This window comes from Ursus americanus, chromosome 18 (assembly GCF_024610735.1).
Source record: "Ursus americanus isolate L20-20 chromosome 18, mUrsAme1.1.p, whole genome shotgun sequence".
Classification (NCBI taxonomy): Eukaryota; Metazoa; Chordata; class Mammalia; order Carnivora; family Ursidae; genus Ursus; species Ursus americanus.
Window position 1 is genome coordinate 45630230 of NC_142144.1, and position 24184 is coordinate 45654413.

At 41.9% G+C, this 24184-nt stretch overlaps 1 protein-coding gene across 1 annotated transcript; it reads left to right on the forward strand.

The window, feature by feature from the left end:
* Positions 1 to 1248: 1248 nt before the first annotated feature.
* On the forward strand, positions 1249 to 10428 carry CDKN2B (cyclin dependent kinase inhibitor 2B). The gene is made up of 2 exons (XM_045780666.2): positions 1249 to 1793; positions 4288 to 10428. Exons 1-2 carry the CDS (start codon positions 1638 to 1640, stop codon positions 4546 to 4548), a joined length of 417 nt encoding a protein of 138 aa, XP_045636622.1. The 5' UTR covers positions 1249 to 1637; the 3' UTR covers positions 4549 to 10428.
* Positions 10429 to 24184: the final 13756 nt, after the last annotated feature.

Consider the following 24184-nt stretch of genomic DNA (forward strand, 5'->3'; position numbering starts at 1 on the left):
GAAACATGTGAAACAAACTCTCCTTTGTGAGTAAGCAAGCAATTGCCCTTCCTTAGGCACTCTTTCTCTGCACTCTGAACCAAAATTAATCTTGTAAATAAGAACTGTTCCATGTTAGAAGAAGCTCAGTCTAATATAGTTCCTCACCAAAGCTTTCGGGCAACAGATACATAACTTGTGGTTCTCTTTCTATTTTAATTGAACATCAGCTGTAATTTTTTAAATCTTTAATGCAATGCATATGTTAACTGACCTAGGAAGATTGGGGAGAAAAGCAATTGGCCTTTAAACTTCAGAAGAGGATTTAATGACAGGTTCAGCCTGTTTAATGACAGGCCCAGCACCACACCCCTGTTTTATTATGCTTCATTATTACTGCATAAATTTCCTTTATTACTCATGATAAATAAAAATCAAGTACTTGCGAAGTGGGTTTAAATAGGTAAGAGTGCAAACAAAAATATTATTCAAATATCATGAAACTGGAATCTCAGATTCTTAAAATATATATTAATATTTTTTAAATGTCTCACGTGTACCAGGTTGTCATTATCATTCTCAAACCAGGTTTGTTTTTTGGAGGTGTGTGTGTGTGTGTGTGTGTGTGTGTTGTACCCATTATTCAAAGATAAAAAGAATAAAAAGCACATTCAAAACAGGATTCTCAGGATTTTTCACCGTGACTGATTTTTTGCTAATTCAACTAAGAAGACACACCCAAAAGAGAATTGCTAAGGTTGATGCAAGATGTGAAGCTAGCGAAGTTCAAGTACTCCCTGGGGATGAATTTAACCTGCATGACTGGTGCAAAGCTGTCACTTTCAGATATCTTAAGGGAGACAAAATTATTTTAAATGCCTTTCTCTTAGCCAGTCGTTCAATTGCACAAGGAAGGACTAACGTCTCCAGAGTGAAACCAGCTGGCACAGGGCTGAAGGAATAGAAATCCTCTGCTCCGCCTGCTGGAGGGAGGAGATTAGGAGCTGAGTGCATTGATTCAACTTTTCCAAAACCTTAGCTAAGGCCTTGCGGGACACTGGGCAAGCAAGACAGCAGGCTCCGCGCCCGCTGTCTGGCGCATGCGTCCCAGCACCGTCCGGGCTGGCTCCCCCCCCAATCACACACCCCCGCCCCTACCTCGTCTGCTGTAACGTCATCTGCGGGCCAGGCCTCCCGGCCAGCACAGTGGGAAGTGCCAGCACAGTGGGAAGTGCCAGCGCTGGCCGGCCGGACAGGGGGGCGGAGCCTAAGGGGGTGGGGAATGCCCTGCCCGGCCGCCCAGCTGGAAACGGATTCATTCCCCGCCGGCTCTCCACCTAGCCGGAGCAAGGCTCGGCCGTGAGAACGCTGCGACGCGCCCGCACTTGGCGGCCGGAGGCGCCCTGCGCTCGGCTGCGGCCGCACGAGGCGCTTTTTCCCAGGAGCGAGCCGGGAAAAGCCCAGTTTAACCACGAGTGGCTCAGCCATTGCACGGGCCTCCAAGCAACAGAAGGACGACGAAAGACTGTGAAGCTGACCTGAACTTTCCCACGGAGGGGAGAGGGCGCCAGGGCGAGGTGGGGAAGAAGGGAGGAGTGTGGCGAAGCTCACGGCCAGCGGTGGATTATCCCGGCCAGTCTGCGCCTGCGGGCTGCGAAATGCGCGAGGAGGACAAGGGCATGCTCGGTGGTGGCGGCGACGACGCGGGCCTGGCCAACGCCGCGGCGCAGGGGCAAGTGGAGACCGTGCGGCAGCTCCTGGAAGCGGGTGCGGATCCCAACGGAGTCAACCGCTTCGGGAGGCGGCCGATCCAGGTAGCTGGGGCCCTGGGGCCTCGCCGGCAGGGGGCGCATGAACAAAGGGGAGCGGCCTCCGTGGGACGCGGCTGGGACCGAGATCTTCACCAACATACCTGTGTTTCTCTTCCTTGAGGTGTGGAGCCCAGGTGTAAAGCAGGTTCTCCCCCACCAAGAATCCTAAAGAAAGGGATTGAAAAAAACCACTACTTCAGTTTGGTTTTCTTTTTAGTCGTGGAAAAAATGTCAATATCCTCTCTCCGGTCTCATGATCACAGATGGCAAGGGACAGATTCAACTGGGGAGAAAAGGAGAGGTTATTGGGAAGGAAAACTTTTGATTTGTCTGCCTTTCAATAAATATCGATCACCTTTCATTGATAGAGATAATTAAATGACAAATTACACAATGTGGATTAGATTTGAGGAATCATGCAGAATCATAGTGCATGAAAAAAAATACCGTGCCCTTCTAGGCTGCGATATGAAATTCTTTGTATTCTTTTCTCATAGAGGCAAACTGAATACAAAGAGATAAACCAGTATTCCTCGACCACAGTACTTAATTCCTTTTACATTAGCAGCGGCTCTTGAGTGTTACATAAGAAAAAATATGCTTCTATAGATTTTTGTTCAATTTTCATACAGAGATTACAAAAGCATGCTTGCAGCAACTGTTAGGTCCTTTTTAAATGGCAGAGGGTCTACATAAGTAATTTGCCTCTTCATTGTTAAAATCCTTTATTCAATATGTTTATGCATCCCTTCAATTAGTAGTAATATTTTTTAATTCCTTTAAAATCCAAGGTAATATTTTGTGCTTTATTGTTGACTATAATGGTTAGTATTCATCTCAATGTCACATTCTAGAACCAAGCTGTTATTAAGGAATCTTATTAATTGTGTAGATTTTTAAAGAAAATATATGTGCATTCCTTTTACATTCTTAGAAAAGTGTTATAAGAAATGAGGGATAGCTTGGGGTGCCTGGGTGGTTCAGTCGGGTTAAGCATCTGCCTTCCCCTGAGGGGTCATGATCTTAGGGTCCTGAGGTCCAGCTCTGCTTCTGGCTCCCTGCTCAGCAGGGAGTCTGCTTCTCGCTCTCCTTCTGCCTCTCCGCCCTCCCCCGCTTGTGCATGTGAGCCCACGCGCACATGCTCTCTCTCCAATAAGTGGATAAAATCTTTTTAAAAAAATGAGGGATAGTTTAAAGCATCAAAAAATATTATAAAGTAGTTCTTAAAGACTTCAAATGATATTAATAATTTTTAAAAGATTTTAATTATAGTTTTAATTCATCATTTTTTGAGATACTAAGAACCACTTTTTTTCCCTCTATATATGAAATATCTTACATACATCACTAGTGGAAATGATAACATATCATGGTTTTTAAGGGAGGAAATGGATGTTTCTAATATTCATGAAACAAAAAATACAATCTTTCAATTACATGGTACATTTTAAAATACATAAACTCACAAGAACAAATAACTCCATTTTGGATATTTGGTTATCAAAAACTGTTTTATTGTTAAAATAAGAAAGTAAATGCTTGTATAAAGTACATATACACAAGTGGATGCTACAGGCTTATGGCTCCAAAACATCTTTTTTCTAAATTATGCATTGCTCTGATTTGACTAACATCCAAGCTCTTTTTTACAGAGCAAATTATTTACTATCTAACATTATAAAATCCTATTACATTATAAAATCCTGTACAATGTAAATATAGTGTTTATGTTACATGTTTGTTACATTAATATATTACCCTTTGAACTTTGTCCCTTACCTATAATGTAAACTTAAAATATTAAAAATGGTAAATCATCTGTTAAAAGAATAACTTGTTTTCATCATCTCATAAGACTAGACCTGACATTATTTACTTTTTCCCCTCTAGCTCCAAATTTGGCTCAAACTCATATTCAGTTTATGAGCACAGGCATATATGACAGTGAAATGTAAAAGCCTCCCACAGGGGATTTACGAGGCAAACTTGACAACTTAAAACATTATTTCTCCTCTAAAGCATTACTCTCTTAAAAATATCAGCTGACTGCCTAGTAAATAGTTTTAGATTCTGGCTGAGGCGGGAGAGACATCAAGGGAAATAATCTAAGACTTTAAAAGCTTTTAAACCTAGCTCCGCCCATAAACCATTTAACAAAATAGATTCCCACGTTCCAACGGAAATCAAAATTTTCTTTTTCGCACAACGACCATTAGCGCTTTATTATCAGCTCTTTCTTGTCTCCGCATGTTTGAAGAATAAAATGAAACTCAATTAGGGCTGAGTAAAGAGTTGGGGGGGGGGCCGAGGAAGGGGCTGTTGGGATTGCATCAGCAAACGAAGCTTAACCAGTCTCCCAAGACTTGTAAGCGCCCCTGCGTTAGGTGGCTACTTCATGAATACGTATTTCTTTGAAATGGTTCTACCTGTCCAGGCCCAGGCCTGCATCTCGCTGTCCTGACCACTGCCGCCCTGACCACTCTGCTCTCTCCGGCAGGTCATGATGATGGGCAGCACCCGCGTGGCCGAGCTGCTGCTGCTCCACGGCGCGGAGCCCAACTGTGCCGACGAAGCCACCCTCACCCGACCTGTGCACGACGCGGCCCGGGAGGGCTTCCTGGACACGCTCGTGGTGCTGCACCGCGCCGGGGCGCGTCTGGACGTGCGCGATGCCTGGGGCCGCCTGCCCGTGGATCTGGCTGAGGAGCGGGGCCACCGCGCTGTCGCCCGGTACCTGCGCGCAGCTGCAGGAGACTGATGGCGGGCACCCCCAGCCGCCCACAAGGACATTTCTTTTCTCCCCTGTCCCCCACCCCCAACTTAGTACAAGGGAGGCTACAAATGTGGAGCGGCGGAAAGCCTGAAAGCCTTCCAGCCTAGACTCACCGTGGGGGAGGAGAAGCAGACCGTGAATACATTTTTTTTCTTTCTTCTTTTCCCCTGGATCCCGCCCTCACACTCACCGCGCAGCCAAACACAGAGGCGGTGTAAATGGATTTCCAGAGAGGTTTAGGAGCTGAACGTGAAGCTCCCAGGTGTCCTTTACTCTTCAGGGTTTTCTGGCAAAAAGCGGCCTGTAAAATCCGTAACGACCCCAGGTGTCTGCCGAACTTCACAGGAAAGACACTGGCAGCAGAGTGCGAGGCGGCGATGATGGGCATTTGAGCGGGAGGCAGATGACACGTTTGCCCCACTGACCTTGAAGGAGCGTCCTGGAAGCCCCTACTTTAGGTTTGAGGCTCCGGGGACTAGAAGGAAAACTCTGAAGACTGAGGAGACGACAACGACGATGCCGAAGACAAGTTCGACAGTAGACGTGGGCATCAGGAGGTGCCCAAGGCTTTACACGCTGTGTGTTGCCACGCAAGTCACCTGCGAAGCCCTGGGGACTTGCACCGAGCTCCACCGGACAGTGACGGGAAAGGAGGATTCGAGACTCTGCCCACAGGTTCTAAGATCCCTGGGTCAAGAAGACGCAGAACAGCTCTTGGAGAGGGGCGGGTGCTTGCTGTTTGTTATTCAGTCCAGGGGAGATTCTTGGGGAGTTCCAGAAGTCAGAGCGCAGGACTACGTGCTGGATTGTAGGGAGAGCAACTGTCGCGATTAACTGTAACAATTTGCTTCATCTATATACAATAGGATAAAGAAGCCCCCGCCCCCCCCCGTGAGATGAAAAGATTATGTGATATTTTGTACTTTTGAGTTGTTCTTCAGTAACACTCTTACTGGGGAGGCTTTAAATGACAAAGTAACTTGGTAAAGAGGTGAGAAGAACTACAGCCTTTAAATGAAGCTCTGGCACAGTGCCAAAGCTTAGCCCATTCATCCTTAACCTATTTATTTCTTCGTTAAATTTTCTGACCCTTCCCTTTACTAGAGTGTCTCAGGGGGTCAAACTATGAAATATTCCAAATATCTTTTAGAAAACCGATGCACTTACCCAATAAATTATCTCGGGGTATTTCCCAAAGGGTTGCTGAAAGAGTAAATTGAGTATACAACTGTTGAAAATATACAATGGTGGCTCCCAGAATGTCTTCATATCTGCTGAACAAACTAAAGGTGCAGCACTTTGGGATTTAATGTCCAGTGTTGCGTAATTCCTTACACCACTGGAACAACTGACCAGTGCTTTAATAAAGAAAAATCAATAGATTGGACTCCAAGGTGTGGCTATTTTGGTTTAAAAATGTATGATCATGGATTTACCACTAACTCCTGAGAAATGTTAAAGACTCAAAGAGGTTCACTTCTCTCACTCTTTGTAATAATTATTGATAAATGATGCCTACAACAATTTATAAAAACTGCTACACATACTAGGAAAAGATTTATGGAGTGGGTGTGTGTGTGAGACAGAGAGAGAGAAACAGAAAAAAAAATAATTTGAGAGACCAAAAGAAGGGGTTTCTATAAATTGAATTTAAAAAATCTTTACTTCCCCATCAATTCTTTATACCCAAATGACTACATTCCTGGGGAAAGTTAGCTGAGAATCAGAGCATCTCTTATTGGGAAAAACAGGTAAACAATTATTGACACATAACTTGTGCCAGGCAGACATTAAAATACATCTGTTCATTTAATACTTAAACCTGAGAGATGGGTATCATTTCCCAGATGAGAACAAGATAGAGAAATATTAGTTGATTATTTTTTATAATAGGGTATAATTTTTCCAATGTTCAAGACATGGTTCAAGATTCTACCAAAAGAAGAGCAAGCAGAATTAGTGATCTGGGAAAACAATAAAGGTCATCTGAAGAAGCACTTCTGTGGACTGTCTTATGTAGAAAATGCTAAAGTCAACGTCACTTAAAATACAAGAGGTCTGGGGCGCCTGACTGGCTCAGTTGGTAGAGCATGTGACTCTTGATCTTGAGATCATGAGTTCAAACCCCACATTGGGTGCAGAGATAAAGAAAGAAGGAAAGGAAAGGAAAGGAAGGAAGGAGAAAGAGAAAGAAAGAAGTAAATTTTCAAAAATAAAATAAAAGAGGTCTGCTTTCATGTATATGTCAGCAGCTATTTACAACCAAATTCTGACATCCTAAGTTTTCATTATTAACAATCTATTGAGTCATTCATTGAAAACTTGAATAATTTGGGGGTCGGTAAAATTTCACAGTGTTCAATTAACTAAGCTACAAATAGCTATGAACATAGAGATGATAGATGACAACATATGTAAGAAAATACAATTTTAATTTTAAAAATTAGTTGAAGGAGCAACAGTTGTGTCACAATACTTTCCATGATCTTCTCCTGTTCTATGTATAACGCCAGGGAAGAAAGAGGGAAGGAAGGAAAGAGAAGTTAGGACCTGATTGGAAAATGGAAGACCTGGGCCCCAGTACTGGTTCTCCAACTACATGACCTGAGTCCTGTGACTTCAATTAGCCTCAATTTCCCTCATCTATAAAAGGTGGGAATTAGACTAGATGACTCCAAAGTTCCCTACCACCACCAAATCTTTACCCCTTTATGAATTTGTGGAATATATGACTGTAGTGGGGTCTTATATTTTATCAGTAATAATTGTGCCATACTATGAGTCAAGGAAAGATACATAGATGAATAGAGAGGAAAGACATATTTTTAAATTCTGGAGCCCTGGGAGGGGAAAAAATCTTTATTAAGCACCACTTCCACCAGTTATTTGAAAAATTACAGACAAATTTGCGAGAGCTAGGAGCAGAAAGGATGCTTCGCAAATTAATAGTTTAAAATGTTAAGGTCCTTCTCACTTTGTTTTACTTCTCATTTTCCCTGTTGCTTTTTGCATTTCTCTGAGAACACTCGAAGCCACTAGAGGAATTAGTTTCTTTTTTTTCTTTTTTTCCCCCATAAGCTTAAAATTCTTTATTATGACGGTCTGAGTTAGGTGATAGTCACTCAACTAATCCAAATGGAATTAGTTTCTTAAAGTGAGATAAGCAAGTAGACCAATAGATTTATAAAGAAATGCGAAGTAGGCATTGCAAACTAATATAAATGATAGCAAGAAAAAGTGGTTTTATTTATTTTTTAAAAGAGTTTATTTATTTATTTATTTATTTATTTGACAGAGAGACAGCCAGCGAGAGAGGGAACACAAGCAGGGGGAGTGGGAGAGGAAGAAGCAGGCTCTCCCAGAGAAGCCTGATGCAGGGCTCGATCCCAAAACACCAGGATCACGCCCTGAGCCAAAGGCAGATGCTTAACGACTGAGCCACCCAGGCGACCCGAAAAAGTGGTTTTAAAGTGAGCATATAACAAGGGATTCTGACCTAGAATGTGTTGGCTTAGGAATTAGAACCAAGAAAAAAGCTGGGGCTGGGGCACCTAGCTGGCTCAGTAGTAGAGCATGTGACTCTTGATTTCTGAGTCTTGATTTTGGGGTGGTGAGTTCAAGGTCATGCTGGGCTGTAGAGCCTACTTAAAAAGAGGGAGAGAGAGAGAGAAGGTTGGAGAGATCAGAAAGAACAAAGTGTAAAGGCAAGAAAATGCTAAAATATGTAGACGTTAGAAGATAGGTAACTCTGTAAATAGCTGTCATGCATCTTACAGACCTATTTCTAAAGGGTCTGTACTTTCTGGTTCGTTTCTATTGGATTCCTTGAAACTTTAGGTCCTTACATTTTGCCTGGGGGATAGTAGAAACCAGCTGGTTAGGGAAGACTTCTGTATTACCTAAATGTGTACCTGTCAGCTATTCAGGAGGGCAGAGAAGGAGATGGAAGCAGCAAAAGGAATACAAGGAGGAAGAGCTTGGTGGTGTTTTGTGGAAGAAGGGCCAATAATTCAACAGAATTAATCAAATCAAACCAAAACAAACTTACATGGTCTACATACTGACGGGATTTGTGAAATGTTCCCAGGCCTAAAATTATTAGAATCTGCTCATTCCCTACTGCCTTGGTTTTCTATAAAACTTTTCTCAAGTTCAGCTACGACATATAAGGTGGCTCCTTTCTTGCCTCTTGACTCCCCCACTCAGAAGATTTTTTTTTAAAGATTTTATTTATTTATTTGACAGAGAGAGAGACAGCCAGGGAGAGAGGGAGCACAAGCAGGGGGAGTGGGAGAGGAAGAAGCAGGCTTCCAGCAGAGGAGCCTGATGTGGGGCTCGATCCCAGAACACGGGGATCACGCCCTGAGCCAAAGGGTAATGCCACCCAGGTGCCCCAAGAAGATTTTAATATCATTCCATGCATAAGGAAAAGAATTGCTTTACTTTTAGAAATGGTAACCTTTGTATGTCATTTATGTCTATCATTTATATTTAATTATATAAATAATATGTAATATTAATTTTGCCAAAAATTTGCTTTGAAACCAGAGCTGCTAATGAAATACTATGTAACTAGCGTGGATTACATATTAAGCACACTGACATAAATCAACACGTACATCAAAACTGAACATCCAACTCTGACTTACTAATTTGAAGTTGGAAATAAATAGAAACCAAAGATTTTGCTGGGGATAAACCCCTGAGAGGTGTGTGACGATGACATGCTGACTATCTCACAGCCATCTACCTTATAGTGGAGTTTACAAAGGAACCCCAAACACCTATTAATCCCTTTCCCACTCAGAACCCCTGGCATTAGAGTTCCAGTACCTGTGGGTATGAGTTGCTGGGTTCTACCACCTCTCCTCGGGCACAGAAGAACCGTCTGTAGTTCCCTGTATCTCCTCCCAACATGCCACCTAGAGTTATAAACACTAACCTTGCCTAAAATATTCTGTCATCTTCTACTAGTCTCTAATCTCTGGACTGCCTTGGATAGAGTCAGCACATACAGATCTATTCCAGGATTGCAGGAGTCTTTGATCTGCTGAAATCTCACCATAAACAAAAAAATGTAATGCCATCCTCTCTCTAGAGAAAAATTAAATGACATTTCATTTTACATTCGCCTCACATATTTATTATGTCTTTAGGAAGATAGTGCTGTCCCCGCCAGTCATTGGAGACCAACATATAGGGACATGGTTCTCAGTCTTGGCTCCATATTAGAATAATCTATAATGATTCTAAAATTTAGATGTATTGACCATCGGGACTACAGAATTAGAATCTCTAGGTTTGAGATGTCTGTGGTGGTTACTTTAAAATTCTTGTTCATGGTAAACTTTCAAAAGGTACCAAAAAAATAAACAAAATTAAGAAAAAATCTCCTAAAACCTTACTACCTCTCCCCAGTCTCACTACTCAGGGGAAACCACTATTTTTAATTATTTTAAATTAACCTTCCAGAAATATAGGTACATATAATTGTAAACAGCTCTCCCCCAGTGCACACATTTGGAAAACATAAATGGGATCAGACTATTCCATAACTTGTTCTCTTTGATTAGTAATAGATCTTTGACAACTTCCATTATCAGGACAGATAGATGCACTTCATTTTCTTATGGCTGTATAATTTTGTATTTTATGGATTAAAGCCAGTTTAAAAAAGAAATCTATTGACAAACGCATACATTATCTCCTTTTTCCCTTCTTACTTTTTTTTCTTTGCTACTATATATGATGCTATAAAGAATCTTTTTTGCATCCTGACATGAACTATCTGCAGAAATTTATAGGAGAGAAACTGCAAGCATTAAGAATACATCTCTCTCTCTCTTAAAAAAAAAAAAAAAAGAACACATCTGTCTCTCACACACCCATGCACACAAAATGTGTGTGCATATGTGTGTCTCTGTGTAAAATCGTTCTGTACTTATATGTGCATGTGTATATATCTTCAATATTACATATGAGTGTTTGTATATGCACATATATATACTTTTCATACTGGTATGAGTTATTGAATGGAAATGCTGAGTTAAAGGGACATATATCTTTATATACGTGTATAAACGTATCTGTATATATAAAAGCACAAATATCATAAATACAAATATATGCATGCATGCATAACATTTATCTCTTTCCATACATATATATACACCGTACATATATGGTATGTATATTTCCATGCATATATTTATGTATGTGTATCTTTGCATACTTCCATTGAGTTATAGGAGAGGAATTGCTAAGTCAAAGGGACACATAAGTATGTTCAATTTTTATAAATACTCTAAAGTTGCCTTCCAAAACAATCACACCAAGTTACAATAGTGTGTGTGATTGTTTCCTGATGACTGTACCAACATTATCACTCCTTTTTTCATTTTTGCCACACCCATAGATATGTCATTGTTTCTGTTACTTTTCTTTACTAATGAGTAAACTGAGTATCTTTTCATATATTTTTCTGACCATTTGTATACGCTCTACTATAAGCTACCCACTGTATTCTTTGCTCATTTTTCAACTGGTTTACCTTTTTGTTCATATATGTATTTATTTATGTATTATAAAGTTAATCTTTTGTCATATGTTCAAATGATAGTTTTAAAATCTTGCTTATGGTGATTTTTATCTTATACCTTTGGGGCTTTCAGTTTGAACATGTACAATATTACAGAAGTTTCTCATCGAATTCTGATTATCAAGAGTTACCAGAGAGAAGAAACTAATACCCTGGACATTATGGGAGGTGGGGGGGAGCAGGTGGCACAAAACAAGTTATATTAAGTAAAATATCTTCTTCTATCTCTGCCTGTGGGATGAGTTTGCTGATCCAAAATAGAAAATAATTTTCCTCCATTAAAAAATTAAGAGAGATCTATGCCCTAAACTTATGAGTAAGAAAAAAACTGACAGAGCTGAGAGATCAGTTTTTTTAGACCAAAGGAAAAGAGCAAAGAAAAGAAATCACATTGGGTGATTCTCTGTCTGCACAAATGTCCCACGGACAGCTCACTCCCTATTGACCCCAGCCTTTAGTACAACAGAAAGAGCACAAGGCTTGTAGTCCAAAAACCTTCTTCTCCCCCCCCCCCCCCCGCAAAAACACCTTCTTGATGATTCCAGCCCTAGCACTTGCTAGCCATAGACTGTCCAAGATTTGAGCCCCTCTGGGCCTCAGTTTTCTCACCTGTAAAACAGAAGCAGTAATCCCAAATTCAAAGGGCCACTGTGAGGGTACAATAAGTAATACAGGTAAAAGTGTGTCCACAGACTAATGCTCAGTCTTTGATCCTACTTGTTTTGAAGAGCACACGGCCAAAAGTCATTTGGAATTCCAAAGCCTTTGTAATGCCACAATGGTTGTTTTGCTAAAGATTCATCTTCATAATTGTATTTTGCTTAGCCTACTGTTAAAATTGCATAGAATTCCCCTGCATGCCCCAACTTACAAAACACAGGTGTTGGGCAGCAGGGGAAAACCAAGATGGAATTTAAATTTAACTTTTAAATTGTATATTCATTGAACACAGGGCTTACTGTATAATGAATGACCTTACTTAATGCTCTTACTCAAATGGCATTCCCCTGAAGTGGGCAACTTCCCTTATCCCCAGGACAAGTCTAGGTGGAGGTGAAAGGGCTACAGGTTAAGCTATACAGGCCCAATCAATACAGACAGATTCCTGAATTTAAACTTGTCTGGAAACCTGAGGCTCAGCAGACCCGGCAGGCATAATGGGATGATAGGCTATTTAATATTAGGTGTCACCTTGGCTAGGTGACAGCACGAGCTGTTTTGTCAAACACCAGTCAAGATGTTGCTAGGAAGGTACTTTTTAGGTATAACTAACATTTCAATCCACAGACTTTGAATAAAGCTGATTAGCCCCCATAATGTGTGCGGAACTCACCAAGGCCTTAAGTGAAAAGTCAGGTTTTCCAAAGAAGCAGCAATTCTTTCTCCAGGCTGCCTGACTCAAAACTGCAGCATCAACTTCTCCCTGGGTCTCCAGCCTCACCTACCTGTCCTGGAGATTTCAGACTTGCCAGCCCCTAGAATCAGGTAAGCTAGTTCCTTAGAATAAATCACACACACAGGCACACGCACACCCAACCTATTGGTTCTGTTTCTCTGGAGAACACTAATAATTTCAAGAGATGTGCAACACAAGTCTTCTTCCATGGTTTACTGCCACAGCTACTCCCCTGCCTGGAAACCTTTACTCTTCCACTTCTCCAAGTTCCTTCAATAATAGCATGCTGGCATCATTTTTCCTCCAGGATGCTTTCTCCGAACTACCTACCCTCTAAGATGCCCCTCCTCTGTACCATAAAATAAACTCTCCTCCTTATAATTGTATATTTTTACTAATCCATCTCCTCTATGAAGTTTTTTTGGGGGAGGGGATCATCAGTGTAATGCAAAGAGAGCAGGATCTGCCTGCCATGGAGTTTACAGACTACAGTTTACAGACTACAGATGAAGAGACAAATCACAAAAAAATAAACAATTACATAGGATAATTTCTGTTCAATAAATGCTATACAGAAAAAAAAAAACCACCACCACCACAACAAAAACCATGGTGATAAGATGCGGCCTGAAAGAGGGAGAGTCTCTGAGCAGGAAAACTTGAGAAGAGATCTGAAGAGATCTGAAGGAGAAAGAGCTAGCCTTATGAAGACCGAGAAAGGGGATTCAATCTGGACCGAGGAGTGGCAAGTAGCCCCGGCAGGGAACACGGCGTTCTGGAAATTCCGAATAAATCCTATAGGAGAGGGGAGAGGCGCGTTTGTTAAGATCTGGATACTCAGAGTAGCTATTTAAGACTGCTACCTAAGTCTCAGTTCATCCAACCCGCCTGGTGGGCGGCTAAGTCATGCGATGAGGGAGGGATGCGGAACCGGAGGAAGCCTGCCGCCAGACCTGGCCTCTCGGTGATGTTCGGTGGCTTAGGCAACGCAAACCTCACTTTCTCCACGTACCGCGGGGGTTGGCACCTGATCTATAAGGCCCTGTCCGCTCTCACGCTGTGGGTCCTCTTCTGCCGCTAAACCACCAGGCCCGGGCACAAGTAGAAGAAGCCACAGCGCGGCGGGCCACCTTTAAGGTTCCGCGAAGACTGGGCCTAGCTAGTCCCACATCCTCTGTTGCACGCCCGGCCGGCCAGGCCGCGCCTGCAGCCGGCGAGGCTCTAGATCGATCGCGACTGACTGCAGGCCCCGGACGTTGGGGCACCGGGTCAGCGCCGCCCGCCTGCAAGCGGCGTCCTGGGCTCGACTTCCCGCCTTGGTGGAGCCAGCGAGCCCGCGTCCGAGCTCCATCCAGCCCGGCAGCCGGGGACCTGCCAGGCTGCGCTCTGGAACTCGGCTCCTTGTCCTCAGGCCGCCTCTGTATCCTCGACTCACCCCTCCTTTATGCTGCTGCTTCCTTTCCTTCCCCCGCTTTTCCTGTGCGGAGTGGACCACGGCGGGGAAGGGCGAGGAGGAGGGAGGGTGACCGGCAATAAAGAATCAGTGGTGTGGAAGAAAAGAGGGGGCAGGGGGAGGAAGGGAGGCGCGGGGAGAGCGACCACGCTGAGGAGTCCGGCAGCGAAAGCGGAGGGTGTCGGAGCGCCGGGAGGGTGGAGAAGGAGGAGGGCTGCCGGCCGGGAATCAGTGACAGCGGGGAAACCGGGAAAAGCGGGGAGCAGCCCATGGGGGAGGGGACTGCCCGGGGCAGAGGAAAGAGGAAGAAGCGTTCAGATGTTGCGCTGCTTCTCGAAGGTTAAAACCGAAAATAAAAACTGCCTGGCTTCTCCGCCCAGCCCCGCGCCCTCGGCGACGCGGGGAGCAGAGAATGGAAGAGGTGCCCCCGACCCCGCAGGGACCCCGGGGTTGGGGTTCGGCTCCACCTACCTGGTGGGGCGCCCGGCCCGCCGCTCCCGCGGCGCCAGCGCCACTCAGTGTCCAGATGTCGCGTCGGCGGCAAGCAGCGGTTTCCTTTAATTTCGCTCGTTTCCCAAATCTAGAAGTGGAGCTTAGCGCCATTTCTTTCAAAACCGACATCCAGCCTCCTGAATGGCTGATACGGCGCTGAGATGACCTTGCTTTTCCTTTCTTTTTCTCTTTTAAATAATTCGGTTTGCAGAGATGGACTACCCGTAGCGAGTGGCGCGAGGAATAAAAGAAGGCGGGCAGGGGAACGGGGGCGCGAGCAGGGCTGGAAGCCGCCGCAACGCGGTGGTTCCTGCTTACGGCCGTGTCAGGTGACAAATGTTGCGAGGGGGCGGAGGCCTGGAGATGCGTTCTGGCGACAGGCCCTTGAGCTGTCACCGCGTGGGGCGCCGGCGCGGAGGGTGGGAAGGTGGGGGAGAGCGCGGATCGGGCGGGAAAGAGGACGTGGGGGGAAGGGAGGGGAACCTTGGGTGCTTGCGGCCCGCGCGCGCGCAGCCCTCGGGCTTCACCGCCGGCCTTTCCCGCGCGCGCCGGGCGCAGAACGGTTCTGAGATCGGGGGAGGTCGGGGGGGCGCGCGAGCGCGCGCAGGGAACGCGGGGGCGCGCCTGCGGGGCGGGGATGGGCGGGGGGCGGTGCGTGGGTCCCAGTCGGCGATCGGGGGGCGGGCGCGGCGCTGCCTACCTCTGATGCCAAAAGGCGGCGCAGCGGTCGCGGAGCACAGCGGAGGTGGCGGCGGCGAGAGTATGGTGCGCGCGTTTTTGATCACAGTGCGGATTCGGCGCGCTGGTGGCCCGCCGCGAGTGAGGGCTTTTGTGGTGCGGATCACGCGGCCGGCGGGTGAGTGGGCAGAGCCGGGTGTGCGGGCCGCTGCGGCCCTGGTGTTAAAGCTAGTGAGGAGCCGTCGCAGAGCGCAGCAGCCGCATCCTAGAAGAGCAGGTAAGAAAGGCCTCGAAAAGTCCCGGGCGCAGGCGGCCCTTGGAAGATTCTGTTTGGTATGATTTAATATAGATAAACCATCTTCCGGACCAGGATAGGAGGAGGAGGTTTCTAGGGGTTTCTCTCCCGTCTTTCCCCATTCGGGTTACAGTTACTTAGAGGTGCGGTGGTGCTCCCAATATATTGAGCCCAGAGCCCCCTTCGCACACCTCCTCATTGCCGTGAAACTCCGGGGCGCACCGGGAGATTCGAAACTCACCCCAGAAGTCGGTCAGTCGTGAATTTCCTGGGTGGGAGTCAGTAAACACACACACCCCCTCCACATACCACACACACACACACACACACACACACACACACACACACACACACAGTGAAGGTGTGTTTCTAGGGCACTTTATTTCGCCCTGGAGGAAAGTATTACTAACGGTCTTAGTTTTATGGGGGTCACCTGTTTTCGCTCCTGCCAGGTCGACCCTCTCTCCTTACAGTAGGTGGAGGATGTTCCAGGGTGGGGGCTCGCACATGGTGTGAGTTCCCGAAATAGTAAACACCGATCGAAGGAGCAAGCACTTGCTTTTGTGGTCAGTAGAGAGTTGGGCTTTGGTGGTAAGGTGGAGATCTCATTTTTGGAGCCCTAACTGATTCAAACTGCTCGGGATGGTGCTTAGCAAAATGTTTAGCAAAAAACAGACCTACAGTGGTGAGTCTGAGAAATCACAACCGATCATATTTTAATCATCTCAGGCCACAATTAACACTTTAAAAAAATGAGGCCTACTTACTGAAAAACAAAATCCTAGGTAGTTTTGTCCTCAGATCAGACAAATCTTTACTCGGTGTAATTTCCTATAACCAGAATAATTGAAAATACATATTGCTACAATATGCAGAATCCTAGTTAGAATTTGGGTATAAATCTAAAAGCAATTTAACGAGGCTTCATTTTTGTGACCTTACTTGGGGCATCCATTTTCCCGGGAATACATGTTTTGAAAAAGTAAAGGCCAGGGAAAGAGGAATTGTTTTTTTATTGTAACTTTTATAGGCCTTTGTCACGTAAGTGTAAAACAATTAAAACTACGGGTGTTTAGTTCAGTGCCTCAATTTACAAAAATTTACAAGCAGGGGTGCCTGGCTGGCTCAGTCGGTAGAGCGGGCAACTCTTGATCTTCGGGTTGTAAGTTGGAGCCCCACGTTTGTGTCGAGATTACTTAAAAATAAAATCTTTTTCAAAATTTACAATTTATAGGGTAAATACACATTTTCTTTTTCATATTATTATGAAAGTTCAGTGTTTTAAAACAATTAGTAAGAGCTTGTAAAAGATTTCATGTTATGTTGCTGTACTTAACTTCGGTTCATTTTAAAACATTAATAAGACCCTGTTTATTTGTTTGTTTGTTTTGTGGTGCTTTATTCTGACCAGCAAACGTTTCGCCACCATATGTTTTTGAATATCAGAGTTGTTACTATTACTCTCTACTTTAAGCTATTTTACTTAAACTATTAGGTTGCTTCTTGCATCTATAATAACAAAGTAGAAAATTTTAATCTACGTAAATCTCATAAGTATGTGTTTTCTATTTCAGGAATACACAATGTAATAGTGTATTAAATACAGTATTCCTTTTATATTTTTATGAAATATTAAAAATATAAAAATAATAGATTCATTGAAGGTAGCCATTTATTTCTTGTTACTTAAGTATAAAAAATTTTTCAAGAATAATATGTAAAGTTATTTTAAAATGTATTGACTATTTGAAAAGCCCAATTTTTAGTAAATATCTGGTCCAATTTTTATCTTATTTTATTGTATTTTTTTAAAGATCTTATTTATTTATATGGCAGAGAGAGAGACAGCGAGGGAGGGAAAGCAAGCAGGAGAGGGGGAAGCAGACTTCCCGCTGAGCAGAGAGCCCTATGCGGGCTGGATCCCAGGACCCTGGGATCAGGACCTGAGCCCAAGGCAGATGCTTAATGACTGAGCCACCCAGGTGCCCCTGGCCCAATTTTTAGTAAATATCTGAAGACAGGACACACAACTTAGGTAGAATAGAATGTGTCTTAAAAAGTTGTGCAATTATCCAACTTTGTGAAATTATACAGATATATGTGACATATGGAAGTATTAATTATAAATGATGTTCGATTATATATTTCACATAAATATATATTATGCCTATGGTTATAGTGACTTAAGAATATATATGGATGGTAATTATGTTGGGATTCACTCAATTTCTTAAGAACCACAATGCTAAAAAATTATTTGTGTGAATTACTTAATACTAATACAAACATATAAGGTGTAATAATTTTTTATTTTTAAGGTTTCTGCAACTATGTTCATTTTGACTTTTTATTTTTATATGACTGGAAAATGTATATAATAAAATTCCATATTACTAGTTTTTTATTCACACATGCCTGATGAGTTACATTAATTGATTTGTTACTTCTACCTTGGTGTGTTTACAAAACAGTTGTATTTTTATGAGATGAAGTATTCATTTGTTTACTCCTATTTGGGAACCCTTAGGGTTTTTTATCACCTTTAACAGCATAGCGTTCTCTCAAGGTCAGCACTGTACAGTCAGCATAAACCATTATTCCCAATGTGTGCCTGATCCCCAGCTTGTATTCTGTCCTAAAGAAACAATGACACTTTCAGTAACCAAAACTTAATATTCATTTACTTCTTTGGGGACTCTTGAATTTTAAAAAGTCCATTGTCATCCTAAGGTAGGGAGGACATAACCTTGTCTATGTCCGTAATATTTTATAGGTCTCTTTAATTACATGTTAGTTCATCACTAGTAACTACCATGGTAAAGTTAAGCGAAACCATTTTTCCAACATGTGAATGACTCCTATGTAAAGTGATCCAAGTCATCTCAAAAATACTTTCTTAAAGGAAGGCTGAATATTTGACCCAGTATTTTTATTCTTTTTTTAATTTTTCATCCTTTTTGAGAAGCATAACAATCTCACTTGCCCCTCCATACTAGAACACCTTAGGCCAGAGAATCCTTCTGTCTGCTGCAAAATCTAACTTGAGAAAAAAATTTTGTGGTGCTTTATTTCTGCAGTTTAAATTATGTAAACAACGGATATTCTTTCACTTTCTAAGTAAACAATTATAGTCTTGAATAGCTTTTTTAAAAAGCTACAGATCTCAAAATTTTCCTTCTCACATAATGATCACTAATATGGTATCTGTTTATTGACTAATGAGGCTAATGCACTTTTTAAACACCCCACTGGCAAGGACATTTTTATTGTAGGTATGAAGAACTTTTAAAATATCCATACAGTTTTGGAGGCACCGGGCTGGCTCAGTCCGTAGAGCACATGAGTCTTGATCTTGGGGTCTTGAGTTCAAGACCCACATAGGGCATAGAGTTTACTTTAAAAATATTTTTTTAATCAGAAAAAAAATTCATACATCTTATGCAATTATTCTCTGGGTAGGCATCATCCAGCAAAAAAGAGGTTATGACAAAGATCGATAGATAAATAGTAGCTAGAAATTGAAAATTGCCTTGAATTCTAGCAATAAGATGTTAAATTGTGGCACAAAAGTATACTCTGCTATAATGGTCTGGAATATTCTGGACTCTGGAATATTATAGACAATCATTTTTGAAGAATATTTAATAGAATGTGAAATGATTACATTATAAAGGTAGGTGATTTTTTCAAAATTCAAAACAGTGAACAATTCTTATTTTTGCTTTCCCTCTTTTCCTCTCTCTGGACACACACACACACACACACACACACACACACACACACCCTATTTATGTACCAAAATATCTATAGTGCTTTTCTTAGGATGGGGGGACTGGGATTGGTCATCTTTAATTTCTTCATTATACTTTCGAGTTTTCCAAAGTGTCATGACCATCGCCAGTAAAAAAAAATACAGCTCATTTTCGAAGCCTGAAATGACCATACGTTAGGGATGAACTAGAGCCTGCTTAGCGTTAGATTGGGGGAGGCAGTGAGGAAACTGAGTTGTGCAAGTATCATACATAAGAAGGTTCTTGTAAAGTCTGGAGGAAGCACGAGAGAGAGTTGTGATTTCAGACTAACGCACGCCAGTGCCTATTCACAACCTACTTCGTTTTTACCTAGACGGTAAATGCACAGCTGTGCCTGGGTGTTAGGCCTCCTATCACATAACTTGCCCCCTTCTAGGAATCCTCTCAGGAGCCCTCTCCGGACCACTTCAAGCTGGAGCTCACCGCCTCCCAGAGCCGGGCGGGGGATGCAACGGGCCTCCCCAGCACCCCAGAAAGAGCCCGCCAATAGGAAGCGAGACTCGAAGGGGCTCGGACCTCGCCTCCCCCACTTCCCGGCTGCAACCAGCCTCCTGGACCCTAGCTCCCCACCGTCTCAATTCCTAGAGACGATGCGGATCCCGGAAATTTAATTAGCAGCTGGGGTAGAACCCTCTAGCAAGAGTTGAGAGGCATGGCCCCCTGATCGCTACACTCCACGAATGCACCTGTTTTGCTTTTAGCCGCGCCTGGGCCTCGCCCCATACCCCAACTATTTCCTCAAGTAAGATTTAATCAAAGTAACAGACTAGGGGGTCACACGTAGAGCGAGAATGGGGCTTCGCTAGATGGAGGAGGAAGTGGGGGCAGGCAGAGTCCGAGGTGGCCTCGTGGATTCAGGAGAGGTGCAAGGTAGGACAGAGGACGTCTCTTGGTCACCTCCCCAGCCTGGAACTGGCTAACCCCTATCTCCGGAGGAGAGGATCAGGGAATAGATGAGGTTCACTCCCAGACACCATGCGGAAGCGTCCCAGAAGTCAGCAGCCAATCCCTTCCGCGCCAGGTGGCGACCAGAGAGTATGGAAAAGGCCTCCTCCTCTTTGTTCCTCTGTCCGCGGTACAAGACGGTAAAGAAAATGACCCATAGTATTTTTCCAGTGATGAAGAATTTGCCTCAAATTCTTCTCTCAACTGTTTTCTTCTCATACTGCAGCTTTCCTTGTGTTTGAGAACTTTCCCTCCGTTTAAAAAAAAAAAAAAAGTAAGTATTAAAACAAGACCAACTTCTATGACAGTAAGCCAACCAGTGGAGAAAACCTGGGGAATAAATAAAGGATTTGTTCAGTAGGGGAAAGAAGGCCTCTCTTTAAGGCTGTCCTCCATCTTAGAAAATGCCCGCCAACTTGGGACCTGCAGAGCTTCACCATATCCTAATACATGCTATTTCAATGGGTAGTCAGCAAAAACACGTACATTGACAATGGTTGAACTTACTAAGTGTCAGTAGCATTTATTTTTTAGGGAAAGGAAAATTGAAGAAAATCTCTGCTTGTCAGGCAGTTATTTATTTCATAAGCCCTAGAATGATTGCTGCAATTGGGCAGACCTACATAATCAGAAAGAAGTAATAAAAGGGGAAAAAACTAAAACCATCAAGCACAAGACTTAAAATTCCAATGCCTTAGAGGTCCTTCAAAAAATAAGTTGATTTTTATTTTTTATGTTGTAAGTCACATAATGACTCTGTTCATGAAAATATAAAAATTTTATCACAAATGACTTTAATTCTTCTTCAACAAGATCTCGGTTTTTCCCTTCACCTAAAAAGAAAAGAAAAAAAAAGTCAGAATTTATTTGAATGGTTTCAAAGCCAGTAGGAAGAAAGGTTTTGTAGAGATTCAGAACTATATGAACAAAGATATGTAATCTCTTAAACAAACTGAAACTAATAAAATTGTGCAATCAGAATGGTGTAAATAAATATGCCTTTACTTTCTTAATTTAAGCATGAGATTAGTGAGAAGTCTAACTAAGGCAAGGGTTATCGGCAGCATCATTACCTGAACTGCTGTTAAAAATATACATTTCTGGGGCTCACTCCCAGAACATCTAATTCAGCATATTTGCTCTGAGTCCCAAGAATCGACATTTTAAAAAGCACTTGAAGGGGATTCTGTTACAGGTGGCCTTTCTGCAACATCCTTTGGCAAATATGGACAGTGTGGCTCTTGAAACCTTATTTTTGCTTATTTATTTTTAAATCAAGGCCCTGGCTTTTAGGTAAGATTTAAATTTAGAATCAGCCAGTCACACTTTGGGTCCCAGGAAGAACTGAGAGTCTCAGTAATCAATGAAGGAGCTGTTTTACTAAATAAAGGAGACTCTTTATTATTATGTGATCCTTCATCTGAATTGGAAGATTATCTCTAAGATGCCAGGTTTTTACTACCAGAATGTATTTTGAGGGGAAGGATGTAACAGGATATACTTGCATGTTAAAGCTTGCAGCACCAGACAGAAAATTTCCACATAAGACATTTATGATATTTTATCTTCTTGAAACACTATACATACTTACCCCTGCTTACATAGAAAGAGTAGTTCTAGATAGATGGATAGATAGATAGATAGATAGATAGATATAGATAATAAGGGATTTCTTTCAGTTCATTTTATTATCCAAACAGAAACCAGCCTGGTAAACACGACAATCTAAAATTATGTAAGAGAGGGAAAACAAAACAAAGAAATGTTCCACAGGTTTAAATTAAATGTATTGATCAAGGCAAAATTGCAGTAAAATGTAGCCATCACAGAATAAAGCACTTGAGGACAAAACTTGTGGGTCTCTGTATCTCTGTAAAAGCACAATGACCAGATAGGAAATATATACAACTAATGTAAGCTAAAAAAAAATAATTAGCCATTATAAGAAAAACTAAAATATTTTGCCTTCTTAATTATAATTTTTCTGCCTTTAAAGTACAATGTGCCTAATGTTATATCTGCTTTGCTGGTATATTAGGAAAGCTTATGCTTTGTTTTCTTTTCTTTTCTTTTTTTTTTTTTTTTTTTTGAGTGCCACCATTTTCTTGCTCTGACTCTCCGAGGCTGCCAGATCATCTGACTCAGCAACTGTACAACTCTTTCACCCAATTTAAAGAAACAGCAGCTATCCAAAGAACAATGACTCCCCCCAGTTGCAAATCTGTCTCACCTGTAGAACAAACAGTACATTTTAACTTTGAAATAATTGTTAAATGTCCATAGGACATGGGATACTTTCAGTTTTACTCCATTCAGTTTACATGCTGAATAATTGAAGTCGAATATATTTTATGTGACATGATTTTTAAAAGAAGCTTATTGAAACTTTCTTCCAAAAGCCTATGGTCAAGTTTGCTTTCTCTATTCCTTCAAAATAATTATAAGGAGCTTAACAGTAATAGAGCACATCAACTCACATCATCTCATTCAGTTGTCACATTATTCTTCTGTTTTAGAGATTTTATTTTCTCATTTTATAAACTGGAGACTGGGGTTCACATAAGTTGTTGTATGGTCTGCCAAAAGTCATTCACCAGTAACTCATGTACAACTGAACTGGGTGTGCTTCTTGCCCCAAATGCCTGCACTTAACCACTTACCGCTTTATAATTTCCATATGTGTATATATATATATATGGAAATATATATATAAATATATATTTATATGCATATATATGTATGTATAAGTATAAGTTATTTATTCCCACTTTGACTTAAGAGCAATAAATGGGAAATCTATGCACAAGCATAGGAATCACTTAAATCATGAAGTAGAAAAGTCACTTTCTTGAAATACATGATCTGGGATTAGATTGTTTCCTTTACTTACTAGTTGGGTAGCATTAGGACTAAGTACTTAAAATACTCAGTGTTTGCATTTTCTCATCTGTAAACCGGAGACAGTAGCCTATAGTATTCATCTAATAAAACCTAGATATAATAGTATATGTAAAGATGCATTAGGAACTTTCAGTTGGCATACATTTGTCAGTTGTTGTTAAAGTGCCAAATGAAGCTATGCCCTTGAAAGCACATTAGTTTACTTTTACAGTAAGTGCCTACTTAATTTTACTTTAATTATTCAGATTAGCTGGAAATTCCTGAACTCCACTTTAAAGAATGTACATATCATAATAAAAATATTTTTATCAGTTCAAATCCCTGCCACATTCCAAGGTGTCATGTGAAATCAGTGTAAATTTGCCTACTTTTTAAAACCCATGCCTGTTCAGGAGCCCTATATCATGGCCTTTACAGTATGACTCTGAACTATAGTATTCATAATCATGAAATAGATATTAAACAATATTCATGAACCTCTGTTTTCTAAGATGAGAAATCAAATTAGTTTTAGAAAGCTGAAAAAAGGTTATTGACCTGCCTTCAGTTATCAAAAAACTCAATATAATAATAATTTCTGGAGGGGTCACTGGGGTAGTAGACTTTTAATTCCCCAGAAGGTTGTCACCAGTCTGAACATCGGAATCAATAGTTTTGGCACAGAATTTTGTTTAAAAAATTTTTTTTTAATATAAAGAACTCTGTGTGTGTGTGTGTGTGTGTTTGTGAGAGAGAGAGAGAGAGAATGCAAAGAAAGAGGAGTAGAAACATTAAAGTCATCCTCAAAACCTTCAGAATCTCTGTCTTGGAAGGTGGCATGAAATTATTTACATTTAGGAGGATATCAAAAAATGAAACATATTATGTAAACTTCCTTAAGGTAATATTGACTTAGGTGTATAAAATTGGTGCAGAGTAAACGTAAAATGTATTCTGTTATCATTGCCTTTTTAAAAATGAAGTATGGAAGTTATCATCTTAACCATGGGAGAGAAAAATATAAAGCTGTACTTTCAACCCAGAAACTCAAAGGCAAACATGAGTGGAGATG